Source organism: Harpegnathos saltator, unplaced genomic scaffold (genome assembly GCF_003227715.2).
Source record: "Harpegnathos saltator strain DR-91 unplaced genomic scaffold, Hsal_v8.6 scaffold237, whole genome shotgun sequence".
In the NCBI taxonomy this organism is placed as follows: Eukaryota; Metazoa; Arthropoda; class Insecta; order Hymenoptera; family Formicidae; genus Harpegnathos; species Harpegnathos saltator.
In genome coordinates this window covers 60,001-79,076 of record NW_020230025.1, presented here as the reverse complement: position 1 = coordinate 79,076, position 19,076 = coordinate 60,001, and the positions used below count along the sequence as shown (strand labels likewise).

The following is a 19,076-nucleotide window of genomic DNA, read 5'->3' as shown; positions in this document are numbered from 1 at the left end:
TTTTGAGACAATAGAGGAAAGATTAATTATCTCAACAAATATGTCTTATAATATGATGGTCTTATAATACGTCTTTAAATATGGTGGATATCTTGAATTATATTCCTCCGTTGATTTTGACAGAGAATCGTCTTCGACGTGCCAGCAAATCTGTCGTGCAATAATGTCGAACTTTATCGTCATTGTGTGTTAGCTCTTACATAGCTCTTACGTAGAATTTATTATTGTAATATAAAAAGCTATTTGTGGGCTACGACTACAGATTTATTAAGTTTAGCGAGATTTCCAACTGCGCATTGGAGAATCTTTTTTCCGTGACGTTCATGCGCTGCAGGACACTTGGGAAGGGACGTGACGACGAAGATGCGCATTGGAAATGATGAGACACTTCAAGACTTGACACAAAATATATTAAACTTGGAATAGTACACCACGTGTAGCGTTCGGTTAAGTTATGCGACTAAATCGTCCCTCGCGATGTCTTTAGATCCGCGGACTCTCCTCCTCGTCCGCTCCCGTGCGATTCTCGCATTCCGGATCGATGATCCAGGGATCCGTCGATCGTTGATCTTGGGAGATGGTCGCGGCTATCGCGCCACGATATGCTACGATACGATTGCTGATATGTCTGCTACGATATCGTCGTGATATGTCACCACATCGGCGCGTTGAAATAGGCGACGGTGAGAGATTCGTTGATTTCGCATTGATACGCGCGCGATCCAGTTTTTCTCGACCGCGAAGCGATAGTCTTCAGGCTTTCAAAATCGATCGTCCTGTGATATGTACGTGTGTGACATCTGTATAGTCAGCGGAAGAAAAGTCTCTCAATAGTTTTCTTTCTCTTTTGAGAATTTCGCAATGTATCCGCTTCCGATGAGGAGAATTGGTTTTTTTTTTAATAATTAACAGGATAACTTTCATTACATCCTGATTAAGATAGTAGCTAAGATTAACTCAGCTGATGAACTCATCAGCACAGGAAATAAAATACAGTTTATCGTCAAAACGAACGAGAAAATTCTTTCTTGTTTCCTCTTTGTAACTTATATTAACAAAAAATGTTTTACCTATTGTTAAGACGACAGCTCACGTAACTGGGAATTATTATTGGCAGTTTTGCCGATTACTCGTCAATTTATTTAATCGGAGTGTGAAAATCGCTTTCAGAAAATAAGTTTCCCTATCGGATGCCGAATGCTTTCCGAGGTTCGTCGAGGTAAAAGTGTTGCTACCATTCTTCCACTGACTGCATGTGTATGCATATGAATGTTCGTAAATGTGTGCATTTTTGCGCGTAAGTCTCTCGATTCACTCTCTCACAATCGAGTTTACACGCAGCTCTCGGGACCTGGTATGGAATTGGCGATGATGATCTCCTTCATGAGGTTGCGATCGGCTTTGAAGCTGATGGGCTCCCAAGACTTCGCGGAGAACGGGTTTAACTGTCAAGTGGAAGCAATATCGTCTAAATGTGATTAATTAATAACAAGAATTGAGCAAGTTGTTAGGGACATAAAACGAGCGCAAACACGGTGCCATGAGAATTATCCACCTTTTTTAAAGAATTCGACATTATTCATAACACTCCAGAGAAAATTGAATTATCTGACGGCGAGACCCGACTATAAAGAAGTTATCAAGATTGATTAAATTGATTTAATTTATAAGCGATCAATAAAAGTTCAATCTACGACAGATTATATCTCTGATCTTTCGAATCGCGGATTCTTCGGGATCTCTTGAATTATCGAACTTCCTGCTATTTTTCGATGAATTGGAGGACCGACGGCTATATTTCATCTTGAGTTTTCTCCGAGCTAATTGGAAAATTATTAATACGTAAAGCGTTTCGTTAATAGGAAAGCCAGGACGTGCGTATTTCCCCGATGTAAGGTTCGATTATTATATCGATACTCCGGTGAATTTTATCCGCGACCGCAACGTCGCGGAATTTAAATTCTATCTGATATCAATATCGGTATTGATATGACATTTGAAGAATTATGCGAAGTATGTGACCTATGCAGACCGCGATGGTTTCGCTAGCTTGGGACTGACACTGTCGCGAAACGTGTTTTCGAGGAGAATGTATAAAATCTTAGAAGTTACTCACACTGCATCTGTTTGTCTGCAGACCCTGCTTGTGAATGTCGTAGGGCGCGAATAACGTATCCGGTCTTACCGGCAGAAACAGTTGTGGCTCGCGTTTGATCTTCTCTTGGTCTGAAACATGCACGTGATTCCGTTTTTTGCACCGGTCGACGGGCCGACGAGAACGGCAGCTTCCGAAACACAATTTTCATCGAATTCAAACGAATCTGGTTACACGCAGCGTTATATTCGCGAGTCGAGAACAGCTCGTTGCGGTTGTTACGTTAAAATTGCATATAATACGTTAAATCAAATAGCAAAAATCGTCACAAAAGTCGCGTCTCTCTGCGTCCGATGTCCGACTGCAATTTTCGATATTGCATAATCAATCGTTACAAACGCGACTAATTGTGTTCAGCGGCATAATGCGCTTAATGAGCAATTAAACGTCACACGATTCTCGTTCTTGTCTGGATCTAAAAGTGCACAATCGGATCCACGAATCCTCCGTTAATCGCTGATCAAGACACAATATGAAGTCGAAAGAGATCGGAGGAAGTTCGCAGGAAGTTGCATGTTGATCATGCGTTATGTCAGTCTATTCATTACGAGAGAAGATCACAAAAGCAAATTCGCCACAATAGCAATAGAAAATATATTGTTATACGTTTTACAAAACTGTCGTTGTAGAATAATAAAGAAGGTTGTTTCTATCATCTTCTTATTGTCATTCACGACAATTAGTCGATTGAAAAGTTCGAACAGCGGAATTCTTTCCGCTTCGTTTGAGAAAGTTTGCGAACCTACCCCCGGCCTCCCCCAATCAGCCGTAGCCATTGAAACTCGGCTGAGTCAAATCGGATAAGCGACGACAAAAATGATCACGGTTTTTGATCGTTACGCGACGGTATTACCTTGCGGCGACTGTATGATATCCGGCTGATTATTGAGCGCATAATCGGTGACCTGTTTCAACGTGTACTCGACAAAGTACGTGTGGTCGCCGTGAGTCACGTCCAACATCGAGTTGTTCCGCGAGTCCGGCGGGGTGATTATCGGCTGCTTCATGTAGGGCTCGATGTGCACCGGCGACGTGGTGCCGCGACGCCGATACATCATCAGCATCACTGAGAGCACCGTCACCCCGAAGGCGATCAGGCAGCCGATCAGCAGCAAGATCAGCGGCAGCATGCTGACGCCAGTGTCTGAAAGTGAAACAGCATATAAATACTGCGCTGCGATGGCAGACGGCAACTTGATGATGAGATCGCCAGGCATATCTCTATATCCGAACGCATACGGCCACTTGTCATCATTAGTCCCGCGAACACTTCTATTTTTTCTATTATAATTAAAATAATATTACATTTTTATATTTTATATTAAACATATATATAAGTTGATGAAATAGCCGTAAATAATGGAACACTATTATTATAGAATTGCTATAAATAGACGATAAACAATTTTATTTATATGGTAATCATTTCGGATATTAATTCGAATATGTTTGATAATCGGGACGAGGTTGGCTAGTTACATGATCTATTCACAGGCTTTGAAATTTATATTATCTTTGAAATAATTTACAAACTTTTCATATCTCTTATGCTTTAACAACATTTTTTTATATTTCGCCTTCAATTGTATAATTAAATCGTTAAATATCGTGTATTCTTAAGCAATATTAATTCCTTTTTTATCAGATATTTGACTATTGGAACACCGTGAATTTTGCGAACCGTCGCTCTGTCGCACTTAACCGTGCCACATTATGAGAGGAATATTACTTCTGCACGAAATACAACGCGTATTATTGTTCTTATGTATAGGAATGAAAAATTAACTGCGAAAAATTATCGCTGTCGCACATATGCACGACGCTTGGCAACGAACGTGTTAAATTTATTGACGCCCTTTAAGCTGTGACGCGAATGACCTCATTTCACATACGCATACACATTACCTCTGAATTAAATAAAACAACTGATAGTTCAAGATAAATTATTTGTGTAAAACATATATATATATATATATATATATATATTCTTATTTTAATTTTCTAATTATGCAGACCTCTTACGGCTTTAAGTTACAAGTGTTTAGCTTATATTAATATGTATTAATGTATTAAAATATTAATATTTGCAAAATCATAATTGCAAATGAATGTAATTTTTTCCTCATGAATTATCGATATGCGATCATATCGTATATCATTGTAAGTTGATAAATATATAAAGAGAATAATGTAAACTCGTTTCACAGAATTGTGAACATATAATAATGCAAGATGAATAATGAATTTTAACATGCGAATTAAATATTTCTCTTATGGTTACGTCGGAAATTCTTAAGAGGAGTTAATATCTGAAATAAGTATATATAGATCCCAAATCACTTGTTAATCTCGAAGATTGTGGAATATTTAATTACAGAAGATAAATTCGATTATTTGCCGATTCGATTTAGATCTTTCCAAAATATAATTAATCTTACCCAATTTGTTATTTTTTATAAAGAAATTGAAGGTACATTTTACATTTCGGTCTTCCAAACTTGATCAACAAATTATTGAAAATTATTATAGGAAGAATATTTCAAAATTATGAATATTTTACGAAGATTTCTCGTATTTAAAAAAAAATGTAGAAAGCTTCTTATGCTACTCATATATTTTGTATTGCTTTATTACCATTTTATTTTATTATATGCTTCTACAAAAATAGTAAGATAAATAACTCTTAACTGTTCACACGCAAATATATAAAAATTTACATAGTTTACATGAAAAAGAGAGAAGCCAGATATAATGAGCATTTAATTTCAACATCTCAGAAAAACCTTTTTTATTGGATCGATATATGTAGTCAGAAAAAAGTAAGTAAAAATTCACATTGCTGAAGTTGAACAGTAACTCGACACGATTAGAATAAGAAATAATTCATTCCATTACCAGTGTGCTTCTCCGAATCCCGCAGCATTATGTCCTCCAACAGCGACACTTCGCTACGGCCTTTCGCATTCACGGCGTACGTCACCAGGTAGAAATGCGTGGCCGGCAGCAGATCTGCCACGGCGATCCGGAAGATCGGTAGATCGACCGACACGCTGGATGCGTTCACCCGGAGATTGCCAGTCAACACCTCGTAAGCTTCCAGCCGGAACTCCTGGTGGAGTCCGCCGTCGTAACCCGGCACGCACTCCACCTCCAAGATCTCCGCGCTCTGATTCAACGAGGCCTTGATGGTGCAGTTGTTCAGTGGATTCGGTTTCACTGCACAAGGTACGTTCTCATCATGTGAAACCCTCTTCGCGGGCCCGTCGTCTTTTTGATTAAGAATCGACAAGCTTTAATTAAAAGATGATTCTTTTTCACGGCGAGTGAAAAGCACCTTCGACGGATACTCCTCACTCGATACTTTCCAACGGTAACCAGCGCGATGTCCAAAAAGAGAAGAAAAAGATATACGCGGAGTAGTGGAGCAGAAAAATGGAGGTATTTTTCCCAGTTTTCAGCATTCGATTGAAGTTCTGATGTGAAGGTAGAAAAAAGTTTTGTGACAGTTCGAGAAAGACATATTAGAAACATAGACCGCACGATGGACCGCAAACACGGAGTTAAATGTAGTGCGGATTATTTTGGAGATCTCGGTACAACAGGGTAGAAAAAGTGTGAATGTGTGTGCATGCGAATCGAGTGGGCAAAAAATTGCGGCAGAAATTTTATACCAGACACGATGCGGCATCGTGACATGTACCTGATAATATTTAAATATTTTCACTGATTGTTTGTCAATATTGCAAAGTATCGCGCAGAAGAATTTTTTCTCGCTACAAGCTACAAACTAGAAAGATCTTCGACAAACAAATGTATCAGGGAAAGAATTAAAAATCGTTTAAAGAATTATCTGAAATGTCGTCACCTGCCGGAATGACCTGATAGATGCAGGGCGCTTCCTGCTTCCCTATCGCGTTTCTACCCCAGCAGGTCAAAGCGCCGTAATCCCTCTCGGACTCCGGGGTGTAGACGAGCTCACTCATCGTGCCATTGTTGCCATCGAACTTGGCCGGCGCAACCTCGAAGTTCTCACCGCTGTTGTTGAATTCCCAGACGAAGTCGACTTCGCTTGGATCGGCGTCCACCTCGCAGCGTACTTTTACAGACTCCTCGAGGGAGGCTCCAATGATCGTCACTTCCTTCATCTTGCAAACCGGCGCGACTACCGTGTAGGTGTGCGACGGCAAAGAAGAGACAGAAACAAACAGTTCATACATACGTATGCACACACATACGCGTACACGCATGTGTCCTCGTCGTTGACGTAGAAACGATGAGAGCATGACGCGAAGACGCGAAGGGGCGATCTTGTTTCCGCTATCGATCGGGGGAACTTTGGAAGCGGGATTATACCAAGTTTAAACGTCATTTTATTCACCCTTAATCAGGAGAATTACGCGCTTGCCGTAGGGGCTGAATACAGGGGTTGAAAATAAATTAGCTTCTAAAATGTAATCTCCCTCTCCCCTTCATATCCCGACGTCCGAGATATTCCGCTCCCGAATGCAATTAAGCACAGTTGGCATATTGTGTAATGAGTATTTCGGAGTTTACTGGCGAAACGTACGGGCCGATGCTCGGGTAACTTTCAACTCGCCGTAAAAGTCAGAGGTCAATGTTTTCGCAATAATATCAATTTTGCTGCGATGATTATAACGCGTATCAATCATTTACTTTCATTTTAGTTATTATCATTAATTTGTCACATAAATATTTGTACTCCTAAATCGCACGTGCGCGCGCGCGCGCATGTGTGTGTAAATATTTAATTGTTCGTGACGAATACATGGTTCGCATTACGCGAATACGCGTGCTTCTCTTTTCACGCGTTGATTTTTTCCCAGTATCCTCGTCCGGCTAACATGACCTTAATTTAACATGCAATTAATCGCCGAGCGTTCGCTTATCGAAATTACACGTTTCTTTTCCGAGCTCTTATCAGGGATTAAAATTGATATAATTTCAAACTGCAATTAGCGACGGTGCAACGATAATCGGGAGAGAATTTTATCTTGCGAGTCGCCGAATCTCGCGAAAGTAAGAGTTCACCCGCGACGACAAAACACGAAGGTCAGTCGCGCATCATCGTCGTCGTCGTCGGTGTCGATCTTATTTCTTATCACGCGATAGAGCTCTTCGTGTCTACTTACATTGCACTCTCAGGGTCACGATCGGACTCGTCGTTTCCCCGCGGTCGTTGCTGGCCAGACACGTGTAATTGCCCGCGTTGTCGCGACCTATACTTTGCAGCACCAGACTCTGGGTGCTCATGATGATGCCGGCCGAATAGTTTTGCGTGAGCATCGCGCCCTGTCATTGATGGACACCATTAAGCGATTTAATCACGGCGGCTGCGAGCCTGCTTTCAAAGTAACAGTGTCCTACATTTGATCTTATCACACTGATCGAAAGCAGCTGGCGAATCGACCTCGCGTGAAACTTTATCGGTGTAGGGGAGACCGAGGCAGGTTGATCACGTCATGCAGTATGTTCGTATTTCGATGGCAACATACGGGGAAAAACGACTTCTCAGTTAGTGTAACTGAATCTGCCGTTGCCTGGGCATCAGGCGAGAGTTCGCTTATAGGAATAGAAAGATTCCTCTGTGTAGGAGGTTTCTACTCAGCCAATTGCCCTCAGTTATCTCGAACGAGTTTTAGTACTGCTGAATGTTCAGACGTATGTCTTCAGTCGCGGTCACAGAGATATCGTTCCTCGTCGTCGAGTTTTCGCCCCATCCCGTATTCGATTACACGAATTGAGAGACTTTTCTTTCATGAAAAATACGCGGGTTAGGAGATCATTATAGACATGAGAGAGGAAGATTATCTCTGTCCCGTTTGCACGGTTAATAAAAGGAATTAGTCGTTTGAAAAGTTCCAACACCAAAATTCTGAAGAGTTGGCCAAGCCGCCCCGAGCTTTTGCCTTTCCTCGTTTCCTAGCGAAGATTTCTCTTGCGGAGACTCCTCTCTCTATAAAAATTCGGAACGTATCGACGATATTCCGTCCGCGCTGAAGTGCTCTTCGTTTTTTTCGCCGAAAAATCTCATGCATAGATAGAGAAGATCTTTCGGGCGGAAAGGATAAATCGACGCTGTTCCCGAGAGCGCGTGTTCTGGGCAACTCGGGAAATTTCGGAGCGGAACGAGAAACTTCTTGCGGGTCCGATATTGAAGGCCAAGGATCTCGTGATCGACGACCGTGACTTACATTGTGTCGCCAGGTGATTTTGTGATGCTCCGGATTGGCCCGTACTTTGCATTCGAAGTACACGTCGTCGCCCTCCTTTATGTTCTTCGCGTTCAGGGTGCTGCCCAGATGCAGCTGCACTTTAGGCGGAACTGGGGAGAATTTTTTCGACGCCTTAATATTGCACGCGTTGCGACCATAATGGTACGGCAAGTGCCGGGAAAGCGGACATGAAATATTAAAAGCGCAGGAGGTAGTGTGTGGGGAAGCGACGCCGGTAAATAACGTATGCGCCTATTCGTGCGGCCAATTTATAGTGGTTCCGATTCTTCCCGAGGGCAGCAATAACCCCCAAGCTACTGTGTCACGTGGTGGGGAAATTTCTGCATGTACGTTTCTTAGAAATATTTATACAGCCGATTTCAGTTTGCGATCAGTTAAGTAAACGAATATGCATCACGCGATCAATTATGTAGTCTCACAATTGTGCATCATTGGCGTCCACTTTCCATATCCATGCCGTTTTTCTATCGTATTTTCACAGCGACCTGTATGTTTGGATTTTATTCGGTAAGATTGAATATTTGAAATAAAAGCGCGTCGATAATACGCATCGCGTATAATAATATTATTATAATGAAATTATTACCTATGAAAAACATACATTCCACCGACGGCATGTATCATCGACGACTGAACGATGTAAAAATTTATTAAATTCGTTTATGAACTGATCGATCGAATGAAAATTTATTTCTCGTGATAATCTCGACTTCGTTTTGTAAGGAGAGACAGCGAAAGGCGCACTTACAGACGACGTTCAACTTGAAGGTGTCATCCAAGAACGCGTTTTTCAGGGCGGGATTTTCACCTCGGCATTTCAGTATCTTGCCGTGGTCGTCCGGGACGGGTGAGAATATCAGCGTGCTCAGGACCACCGAAGCGTTACCGCTCTCCATTATCTAAGTGCATTCGAAAATCGGAAGTTACGACAATTTGAGCCGATCAAAAAATTACACGCACGTAATAAACTGTGTTGCAATCGTCTCATGTACACATATAGAACGATTCGTTTTAAAGAATATATCAATTTTTCTTTTTGTGCCTAAACATTTTCCGGAAAGAAATATTTCGATTAAAAGCTAGTTGGTTTCAAAAGAGACATAAAATTCGATATAAAATATGAAATATCGCGAAAAGTATTTATTTTTTGATGATTTTACTTTGATACTTTTACATGCACAATGTGACAAGTGGAAATTATTTGAAAAGCAATATTATTTTATGTAGAAAAATATAAAATGGCTTTGACGTGCAGACTTTAGAAGAGCAGTTTTAGATGAAGATAAAGTCACAATCTTATAAGAGCGTTGGAATCTTTTTTAGGACAACTTTGATTTGACACATGTTTTCAGAAAATAGTTCCAGAGAAAAACGAATCTGAATTATATGTAAAATCATTATAATCGACCTTGCCGCTACGAAATGTAGAGTTCCCTTCGAGCCAGATGATGCGAGCTCGAGGATGCGATCCTGTCGTTTCGCAAGTGATGGAGTAGTCCTTCTCCGTTTCCAGAAGCGTTAGTTTCGACAATATCTTCACGTTAAGCGGTTTCACTAGAACCGATCGGAGTATAATCTGCGATTAACTCTTGTTGCATATTATTGAGTCGAGCTATGAATAATCGTTAGCAAAGTTGAAAATACCACGTCAAAGTTTAGTCAGTCTTGCATCATCGTGTATAACACACAAATGTATAATATAATTGAATTATAATTTATTTCGTTTAATCATAATTTTCAAATCGTTGTACTTGAGCATTTTGAGAAAAATGAAGAATAATTAGGAGACGATTCAAATAAATCGGGCACACAAGATCAATTTCATTTAAGTGAAATATTAAGGTGAATATAACGAGAGATTGTATTATGCGGAATAACGAAATAATTTTGCTTAAATAGGAAAATAGGAAACAATTTAAAGCTCTGGTTGGGTATGTTATTCGAGAAAAATACGCTTATAGTTAAACTGTGAATTATTAACACGCTGAATGTCGCGCAACGAATTTTAATTAACTTCACAGAAGTTCACTTGAAAATTTTATGAGCAATATTACAGCAAATAACGGTCATTTTTGACAAATATGTCTGACGTTGCATAAAAAATACATCGTATATTACCCGGATCGAGTCTCTCTAACTGCGATTTCGATACAAAATTCGATTAATTTCATATACATTACATGCGTGTGCTGACTACACTCCCAATGCATTAATTTCTCAACGACCTCGTTTAATGCTTCGTCGATTCGTAGCTTGAAAAGAACCGTTGCGTTCTCTTTGCCGAGATAAACTGATGAAACAGACGTAAATGAATTCAAATCTCAATGCAAACGAAATTCATATATTTATCTAAATTTCTCATTAAAGGAAAAGAATCTGAAGAGAGTTTCTACAAATTCCTTCTCTCTCTCTTTTTCCTTTCGCGCGTATCACAATGTCGCAACGAAGGGGACTAGAATCAGGGACGAAAGGTCGTCCCTACGTCCGCGAAAATTCGCTTCCGCATTCGCACGGACGATTCGAGGGGAATGGCACTCACGATAAACGTCGAGGACCACCGTCTTCTCCAACGGAGGAATTAGATGCGTGTTGGTCGCCCGGCATTTGTACGTGGTGTTGCGGTGCTCCCTTCGCAGCTGCGGCACGGTCAATTTGCTGACGACGATGTTCTGGCCGAACTCCTCGAGCCTGCCGTCCACCTCCTTGCCGTTCACCAGCCAGCTCACCACCGGCGTTGGTTTCCCTTTGCGCGCGAGAGACGTACGCGCGAGCACGGAAAGCACGGAAATTATACGCGGCTAATTAACTCCGCCGCTCGATCGCTTGCGTGACAGCAGACAAATCACCGGGACCATAATTACGCTTAATACCGGGTGTTTCCGATCGAACGCGCCTTCGTAATTCTCGGCCACTTAGGGGAACTCGTATTTAATTTCGAACGATACCGCGTTATCTTTCCTTCTTCCTCTCGTTTTCTTTTTCTCCTTTTTTCCCCCTCCCACCTTTTCGCTCTCCTCTGCCTCCCTCTCTCTTTTTATTTGTTCATTCACGCGATCTCTCGGGCGTTTACACGTGTAATGTGGAGCCGACGGGTAATTTGTCACCCGCCGAGATTCGTATCTGACTAAACATGTTAATGAGAAACCTGATTCTTCTCCAAGAGAGAGAGGGAGAGAGAGAGAGAGAGAGAAAGAGAGAGAGAGAGAGAGAGAGAGAGAGAGAGAGAGAGAGAGGGATGCAGGAGAAAGGGAGTAGGTTAAAAATGGGGGGGAAGGAGGAGGGATTAGCGGCTAAAATATTATAAATGGAAATGCGTGACGAGGATTACATCGGTGAATTCATTGCTGCTCTTAAAGTGTGTCGCGGGAAATTTATTTCACCTCGAAACACCGTATTTCATCTCCGACGTCTGTTATTAACAAACGGATCGAGCACGAGAAAAAGAATTACGAAGAAATATTACGGGAGGAGGAAAGGATACGGGAGAGAAGGGAATTACTGCCTTCGATGGTGCAGTAAACTCACATACCGGCACGCGCACGCTTCATTGAGATAAAGATTCCCTTGAAAAATGAACGCAGTTGAGACGAGGTATCAAGATATGTCTTATTTATTTTTTTAGCTAAGTAATTAGCAAGTTTCGCGGATAATCCAGGAAAGAATAATGAAGAAACAAAGATAACTTTAATTCTAACTCGACTATTTCCCAAGTACACGCTCTCTGAGCTTCGCGCGGTTCCAAATTAATTAATTGCACGCTAACGCCGTCTCTCACCGCGTGACTCAACGAACCGAACGCTTCGTTATTCGATGCGTTTGCTTTGACGTTACGTCAGCTGCCTTATTTATACCGACAGTTCATCGTTTCATATGTTTAAGGAGCAGGAAGATCGAGAACGCGAGGAAAAATTTGCGTTACGGTTTATGAATAAATCAAGATAGTCGACAACAGTTAGTTGCCTGAAGAATTCTAACAGTAAAATTCTGAAGAATTGTCAAATCCGTCCCGGTCTCTCTTACAGATCAGAGTATCCTTCAAAAGGTACCTCCTTACCTCCTCTCACCTCACAGGACAAGCCGAACTCCTCGCCGACCTCGAACGGTCCGGCGACCTCCTCCAGCTGCACCCCGGAATGATCATAAACGAACAGCTGGTGTGGCGGTACTGCGAACAATCCCGCGAAAGGAGTTCGTTTTCCATAATTGACGGACAATTAATCAAGCGCAACAGCGAGCGCCCGCCGGTCCGTTCGTCCGTTCGTTCGTTCGTTCGTTCGTTCGTTCGTTCGTTCGTTCGTTCGTTCGTTCGTTCGTTCGTTCGTTCATTTGTTCGTTCGTTTGTTCGTGCCGTCTTTTTAAGGACTCGAGAAAATTAATTTTAAACTCTCCCGCGAAAATGAAATTTCGATTAATTCGCCCCCAAGTTCCCGGGGAAAAGTGGGTTACACCGGCGCCGTTTGCCGTCCCCGACCCAACCCCGCCGGCGGACCCCTTCAATTAGCGAAACCACCGGCGACGGAGTGAGATCGTTCCAATGAGAAGTTTAACTTCTCGCGTCTGAACGGAAAAAAAGATCACTCGCGTCGGCTAACGGTAATCCCTCGATTGTTCTCTCTTTTCTTCCGTCGCGCTAAACGATCTCCGAAGGGGTTTACGTTACAAAGCGCGTTTAATCATACCGAGGCAGTATACTATAGCACAATCGATCGACCGACCGTCAGTCGTTACGGTAATGAGCTCGTACCTATCACCGTGAGATTCACTTGGAAGTTCTTCGTCGGAGAATTTTTGAAGTCCACCCGGCATCTGTAGATACCCTCGTCGTCCAGCTGGACCGCCTCCAACGAAAGGGCGGCTGGCTTCGTCACGGTGACGAAGTACGCCCTAGGCCCTACCGCGGTGCTGTCCGACCAGTTCAGGGCCTTGTTGAAAGCCCGTCCCCGCACGTCGAAGCTAAGTTTTACGCATGCACACATGTATCGTCATATAATTTATAAATTTCATAATTTAAATAGTTCCAATAATTCTTATTATAAATTATTATGAAAATGGAATTACCATTTTATAGTAATTCATAATATTATAATTTTTTGTTCTCGTTTTATTTGGATTTAGAGGGAAGTTTTGTTGATAATTATTTAATTCAATGTTGAAAGAACACAAAGAACATTTTTAAAAAATAATATACTGCTGCACAATAATTGGAATATATACATGTTGAAATCGAAACGTATATGGTATAACAAGTAATTAGTAATTTATTTGAACATGTTTTTAATTTTGCGGCATAAAAATTAATCATAATTTCAGAAAAAATATTTTTCAAATAATCGACTTTGTCATACTAACAGAATAATAAAAAATAATTAAATACTACAGAATTGAATAATATCTAAATAAGACATGTGATAGTATATAAAAGCAAATTATAAATATCGTTATAAATTCTTGCAGGAGTCAATATTACAGGATTATGAATAATTGCAGACAAAGATAGAAAATTTATCGCGCAAAATCAGGAAACTATGTCGTTGGAAACACGAGTCATTATTAATAATGAAAACTAGGTGAAATTGGATGTAACTAAGATATATGTAAGATATATATGCTACGTGAAAATAAATGTAATGAACAGAAAGTGCGAAATTATTTATAATTATATTCAAATAATTCTCAATAACATTAATTCCTGCTTAAACCGGTGCACACACATGGTGCTCTCAGGTTCTCATGTTTTTTCAAGAGAAATTTTTAGCTTTGCTTTGACGGTATTAGCACTAGTAGTGCGAGTTTGCTCACCTGTAAATGGGCTTCATCGCGTAATCGCGGAACCAAAGCACCATGTAGACGCGATCTTCTCGCGTGGACGGCTCGATGTCGCAAGGCAAAGTGGCAGTACGACCAAGTACGGCGCTGACTTTAGATGTGGACACTGAGAAGGTCAAAAGACCGTGATTAACGCGATTGAACAATAGCTACGATGATTGTTGGAACCGTGGATGTATCTCATTTTAAATGTGAAATGCAACGAAATCGTATTTTGAGATTTCCGTTAGACACGCAGAGAAATGTAAAATCGATTAGTTGCATTTAGTAACTTTGAATTTCATCTTACATCGTCGATAACGGATAGATCTTTCGAATTGGTTTTCACGAAGTCGACAGAAAGTGTTCCACTGGAGACGCGATCATTCTTTTTTTCTCATAGCGTTTATCTTTGACGACAGCAATCGTATTCTTGAAAACGAATTCTCGGTAATCACGATGAACAATGGTCTACTAGTGTTAATGTACATTTTATGCGGTTCTTTTTGGAAAATTGTAGCTTCTTTTCAGATGGTTAAAACAGTGGTTTACAGAGTTTTCGAAACTTTTCCAATTTCTCCGATTTTAACGGTTTCTTTGAAACTTTTCGCGAGCAACAATATGACTTCCACATAGTTCTTTCACGGCTAAATCTTGTCAGCTATGAATGTTTTGAATAATTTTATGTAGATAGAGGTTGTAAAACCTCTTCTTTGCTTCTTTAGATCGTAAAAAATAGTAGCTTAAAACGATTCGATAGTTTTTAAATTGATAAATTTATAATATCCGCGCAAATGCACAGAATTATATACTACGAATTATATATATATATATATATATATATATATATATATATATATACGTATATTATACGAAAACCGCTCTCTATTAAAACGGTTTTTACATTTAGGAATAGTATAATTTCTATTATTTTTTTATTATGAATTTTTAAATTGATAGAAATTAATCATGTCTTATGTAATATTAGTTTCTATAGGAAAATATAAAACATATTTTATCGTGAATTATCAAACATTACATCGTACGTAAAATTATTGAAATTATTCGAATGAATGATATCCAATGGGTAAAATCATCGAGATTAAATCCGGTCCTAAAATTATTCAGTATATTCTTAAGTCTCGCTATGCAATAACGTAACCAGTGGAAATTTTGAAGTGCAATCCAGCGACATTTCTGTCATTTCTTAAAATAAACTTATATAAAAAATATGTAGATATTTTCATAGACGTCGTTGCAACTTCGTATTTTGACGCAAAGAAGTGAGAGGGAGAAAGAGAGAGAGAGAGAGAGAGAGAGAGAGAGAGAGAGAGAGAGAGAGAGAGAGAGAGAGAGAGAGAGAGAGAGAGAGAGAGAGAGGGGGAGAGAGACAGAAAGAGAGAGAGCCTTGTTTCGCGATATAAAAAGAAAGCTATTCTGCTTCTTACGAATATAAACGAAACAGGAAAGCTGCTTGAAAAATATCATTAATGAAGTTCATTTTCGCGCATAATGGAGAATTTCCGCCCAGCGGCATGGAATATAATTGCGTCGCGTAACGTTTCTTTGAACAAGTTTCACGCTCTGAGCGATTTCCGGTATCGCAACAAGTCCGCGTCTGATTTTTCCCGGAGTTTCCCTGATACGCCACAATTTTCATCAATCGAATGACGCCCACCCGTATACATGAATACGAACTCTTCCGGCAGGATATCGTTTTTGCATTTGTTTGTGACGCTTCGACGCGAAATGTAACATGCACGCTACAAGGCATTTTCGTGACGCGAATCAGGTTTTTTTTCGAAAAAAATTCTATCTGTCCTTCGAAAAATTAGAATAGAGGTTGAACGAAATTTGAACGGAGGTTTTAACTACTTTCTTTTCCTTTCTCTTTTTTTTAGCTTCACATCAGCGTATCTGTACTTTTAATATTCGTTATTTTTAAACGTCTATCACTTTTATATTCAAAAATTTTAGAGATATAAATGTAGAGAGAAAAAAGAGATGAGATGTGTGTGTAGACTCAGAGAGAAACGAGAAATTTAGAAATATGGCGTATGTTCTATATGCTCTATGTGGATAACTGCGAACAGGGTAGTTTAAGAGAGACAGATACTAGGATATAACTACGAATAAAAGTTGGAAATATATAACCGGAAATTTTTAAGTAGCCGTAAGTGGCGCGATTATAAATTCAAAAGTTGTAAAAGCCCTGTGTACACTTTCGGCCGGAACTCTATGCGTGTGCGTGTATATGTGTTTGTAGGAACTTATTTGCTATTTTATGACGTTTTAAGGGTATCCAACCCTACTGTTCCGTTCGGGACCATTTTGACCTACTTTTATTTAAAAAATGCGATAACTTTGTATGTATCGATCCTAACAGTTTTCAATTTCATGACTTTGTCAGTTTCCCGTTTTTCAATATATATTTATGAAATACATATGCATCCCGCGAACAAAAGCCTGGAGGTAGGGTTTTTGCGCCAAACGGCGCTAAGTGTGCACAGCAAACGAGTCACCGGCATGGATTAAGGCTGGATCCACTATAACTCTGCTTAAGTAAATTCCTCTTTCTCCGTTAACATTGTGTGTACAACTATAATCTGGAAAGAAACAGCGAGTCGCTAAGCTTGATGCGCTCCTCGCGCGTCTCTCGTGAAAACCGTAAATTTCCAAACTATTTATTATTCAACGCCCTTGTTATTCTCCCTTTCCTCCTTTAACGACAATTGAAATAAAATGCATTCGCACGGAAACACATATTCGGCAAATATATATTTATTTCCCGGTAGGTTTTTGCCATTGGAAATACAACACACCCGAATATATCGGTGTATCTTCGAGCCACCGTGTGATTCATCCGACGACGTTGGATATCGTTGGAATACCGAAACACGGTTCTTCGATAATTAACAATTTAAGATAAAAGAGTAACTTCCTCTTCGGAAGAGTAGTACTAAACTTCACGATAGCAAAGGGAATAATATTTATCGGCTAATTTGGAGTATACTTTGTCCCGAAGAGAACTCGATCGGAAATAATTTAAGGTGATTTCAGTCTCTCACACACACACACACACACACACACACACATACATTCACGTACACACATATAAAGGCGATGCGAAATGGGTCGGAGAAATTCGGAAAGTACCTCGACTCTCTGCCGCGCGCACTAGAGAGGAAAACCGAACTCGCGAATCTAGCCGATGAATTTGCAGTGAAATGGACCGAGCACGGTTTCGGGACACCCTGTACATTCGGCTGAATCAGGAAACGGACGAGCGATTAATCCCGATTGTTCGAGCGCTAGCTCGCGTGTCGTAGTCGCCCTCGTATTCGCGTACCTATGTCGTCGTCCTTATCCCAGTTGTCGCTGGCGTTCACGCAGACGACCACGGCGAAGATGTAGCCGCCGATCACGAGTCTCACTGCTATCTCGGCCAGTGTCCCGAGTGCCATCCCGAAGGGCGATACCTTCGCCGGGCACTTCGGTACGCTCAAATCCGTACCCCGCATAATACCACCCCGTCGGTGCAGCACCCCCTTATTGTCATTCCACGTCGAGAGGACCCCGTCGTCTTTTGGCTCGCCTCGAACGCCGTGAGTTGCGTGTTGGCCCGCCCCGCGATCCTCCGTAGGTCGCAGGCAGACAGACGGGCAGAAGCAAGGACGCAGGACACGCTCAGCGAACCGAGCGCGGATTCTTCGTGTTCGAAAGCCCACTCGCGAAGCGTACAGATAGCCACCTGTCTGACCAATACTAGCTGTTTTCACTCGCGCCTGCCGGCTGCTCGCCGTGCTTCGTTTCGCGCTACCGTTGTTACGTTAGCGCGAAGCGACGATTGCTTTTGTTTTTGTTTCGCGCGTGCTTTGATACCGACAAATAAAGATTTGTAGTGTTACACCTAAAGACCTCGCTAGTTTAGCAAATCTGTAGACGTGATATGTACGGACAGTCAATTTTTCACATTAGTCTCCTTTCATTATATATCTTCGAGTGAAATTCCACTTGAAAAATAGAGTGACAGCAGAGTCACTCGAATTCGAGTGACTTCACTCGTATAGAGTGAACTCTTCCCTCTGAAACGCGCGCGCGTTGAGTGGATTCAATTTCATTCGAAATGGAAGAGCGGATCCGATATTCTCCATTGACTCACAGGACAAATTCACTCTAATCGGTTAAAACATTTGTATGAATGAAGACTTTATTTTAAGTTTGAGTTAGTATTTATTTTTAGAATTTCGAGAGAGAAAGTATTTTCACTGCCGTCTCGAATGAATTTTTGAATGAACTCGTTTTTAATGGAATTTCACTGTAGGAAATGTAGGGAAAACAATAATCGAGTCTCAGACGTCTATAAGATTAATAATCAGAATTAATGAGTTGAGATAACTTATATTCACTGTTATATCGAGGGAGATTTGACACACTGATGAATTTTATTAGAACTATTAATTAGTTGCTTTGACAATAGGAATCAGTCAAAAAAAGCAACGATACGCGCAGTAATAGAAAATTACTTTACGTGCTAATCTTTTACGTTATACGCTGATATATACGTACTAATACAATTGCAGCTAAATTAAATAACTTCTCCGTGAAACAAATAAGAATATTTCTTCATAGTCTGTTGAATAAATGCGGCACGAATTTCTCGATAAAACCAACAACAAATTTATTTTACAAAGTTAAATTACTTCGAAATGCGGGATGACTTGTTGCAATGTTATATACAATACTGGAGATAATATCTACAAAAGATGAGAAAAAGAGAGAGAAAGAGAGAGAGAAAGAGAGAATTTGTTCTGTGATCATATTGACAGTTGCTGTCACGCACAATTTTTTTCCTACAGCGA

At 40.6% G+C, this 19,076-nt stretch overlaps 1 protein-coding gene across 8 annotated transcripts in view; it reads right to left on the bottom strand.

Moving 5' to 3' along the window:
* Positions 1-391: 391 nt before the first annotated feature.
* side-III (sidestep III) overlaps positions 392-19,076 on the bottom strand; it is a 22,929-nt gene continuing 4,244 nt past the window's right edge. For 3 of the 8 annotated variants that reach the window (XM_011143647.3, XM_025298737.1, XM_025298735.1), the window contains 14 exons: positions 17,564-17,965; positions 14,209-14,341; positions 13,154-13,362; positions 12,464-12,574; positions 10,949-11,152; positions 9,818-9,963; positions 9,158-9,308; positions 8,368-8,498; positions 7,306-7,465; positions 6,021-6,317; positions 5,051-5,371; positions 3,009-3,299; positions 2,117-2,226; positions 392-1,445 (listed from right to left, as the gene is read on the bottom strand). In XM_011143647.3, coding sequence (XP_011141949.1) covers positions 1,332-1,445; positions 2,117-2,226; positions 3,009-3,299; positions 5,051-5,371; positions 6,021-6,317; positions 7,306-7,465; positions 8,368-8,498; positions 9,158-9,308; positions 9,818-9,963; positions 10,949-11,152; positions 12,464-12,574; positions 13,154-13,362; positions 14,209-14,341; positions 17,564-17,735 — 2,550 coding nt within the window. In that variant the 5' untranslated portion in view covers positions 17,736-17,965 and the 3' untranslated portion in view covers positions 392-1,331. Of the gene's footprint in view, positions 1,446-2,116; positions 2,571-3,008; positions 3,300-5,050; positions 5,372-6,020; positions 6,318-7,305; positions 7,466-8,367; positions 8,499-9,157; positions 9,309-9,817; positions 9,964-10,948; positions 11,153-12,463; positions 12,575-13,153; positions 13,363-14,208; positions 14,342-17,563; positions 17,970-19,076 lie in introns of those variants that run through there. The other 5 variants (XM_025298734.1, XM_025298736.1, XM_025298741.1 and 2 more) reach the window with 4 other exon arrangements.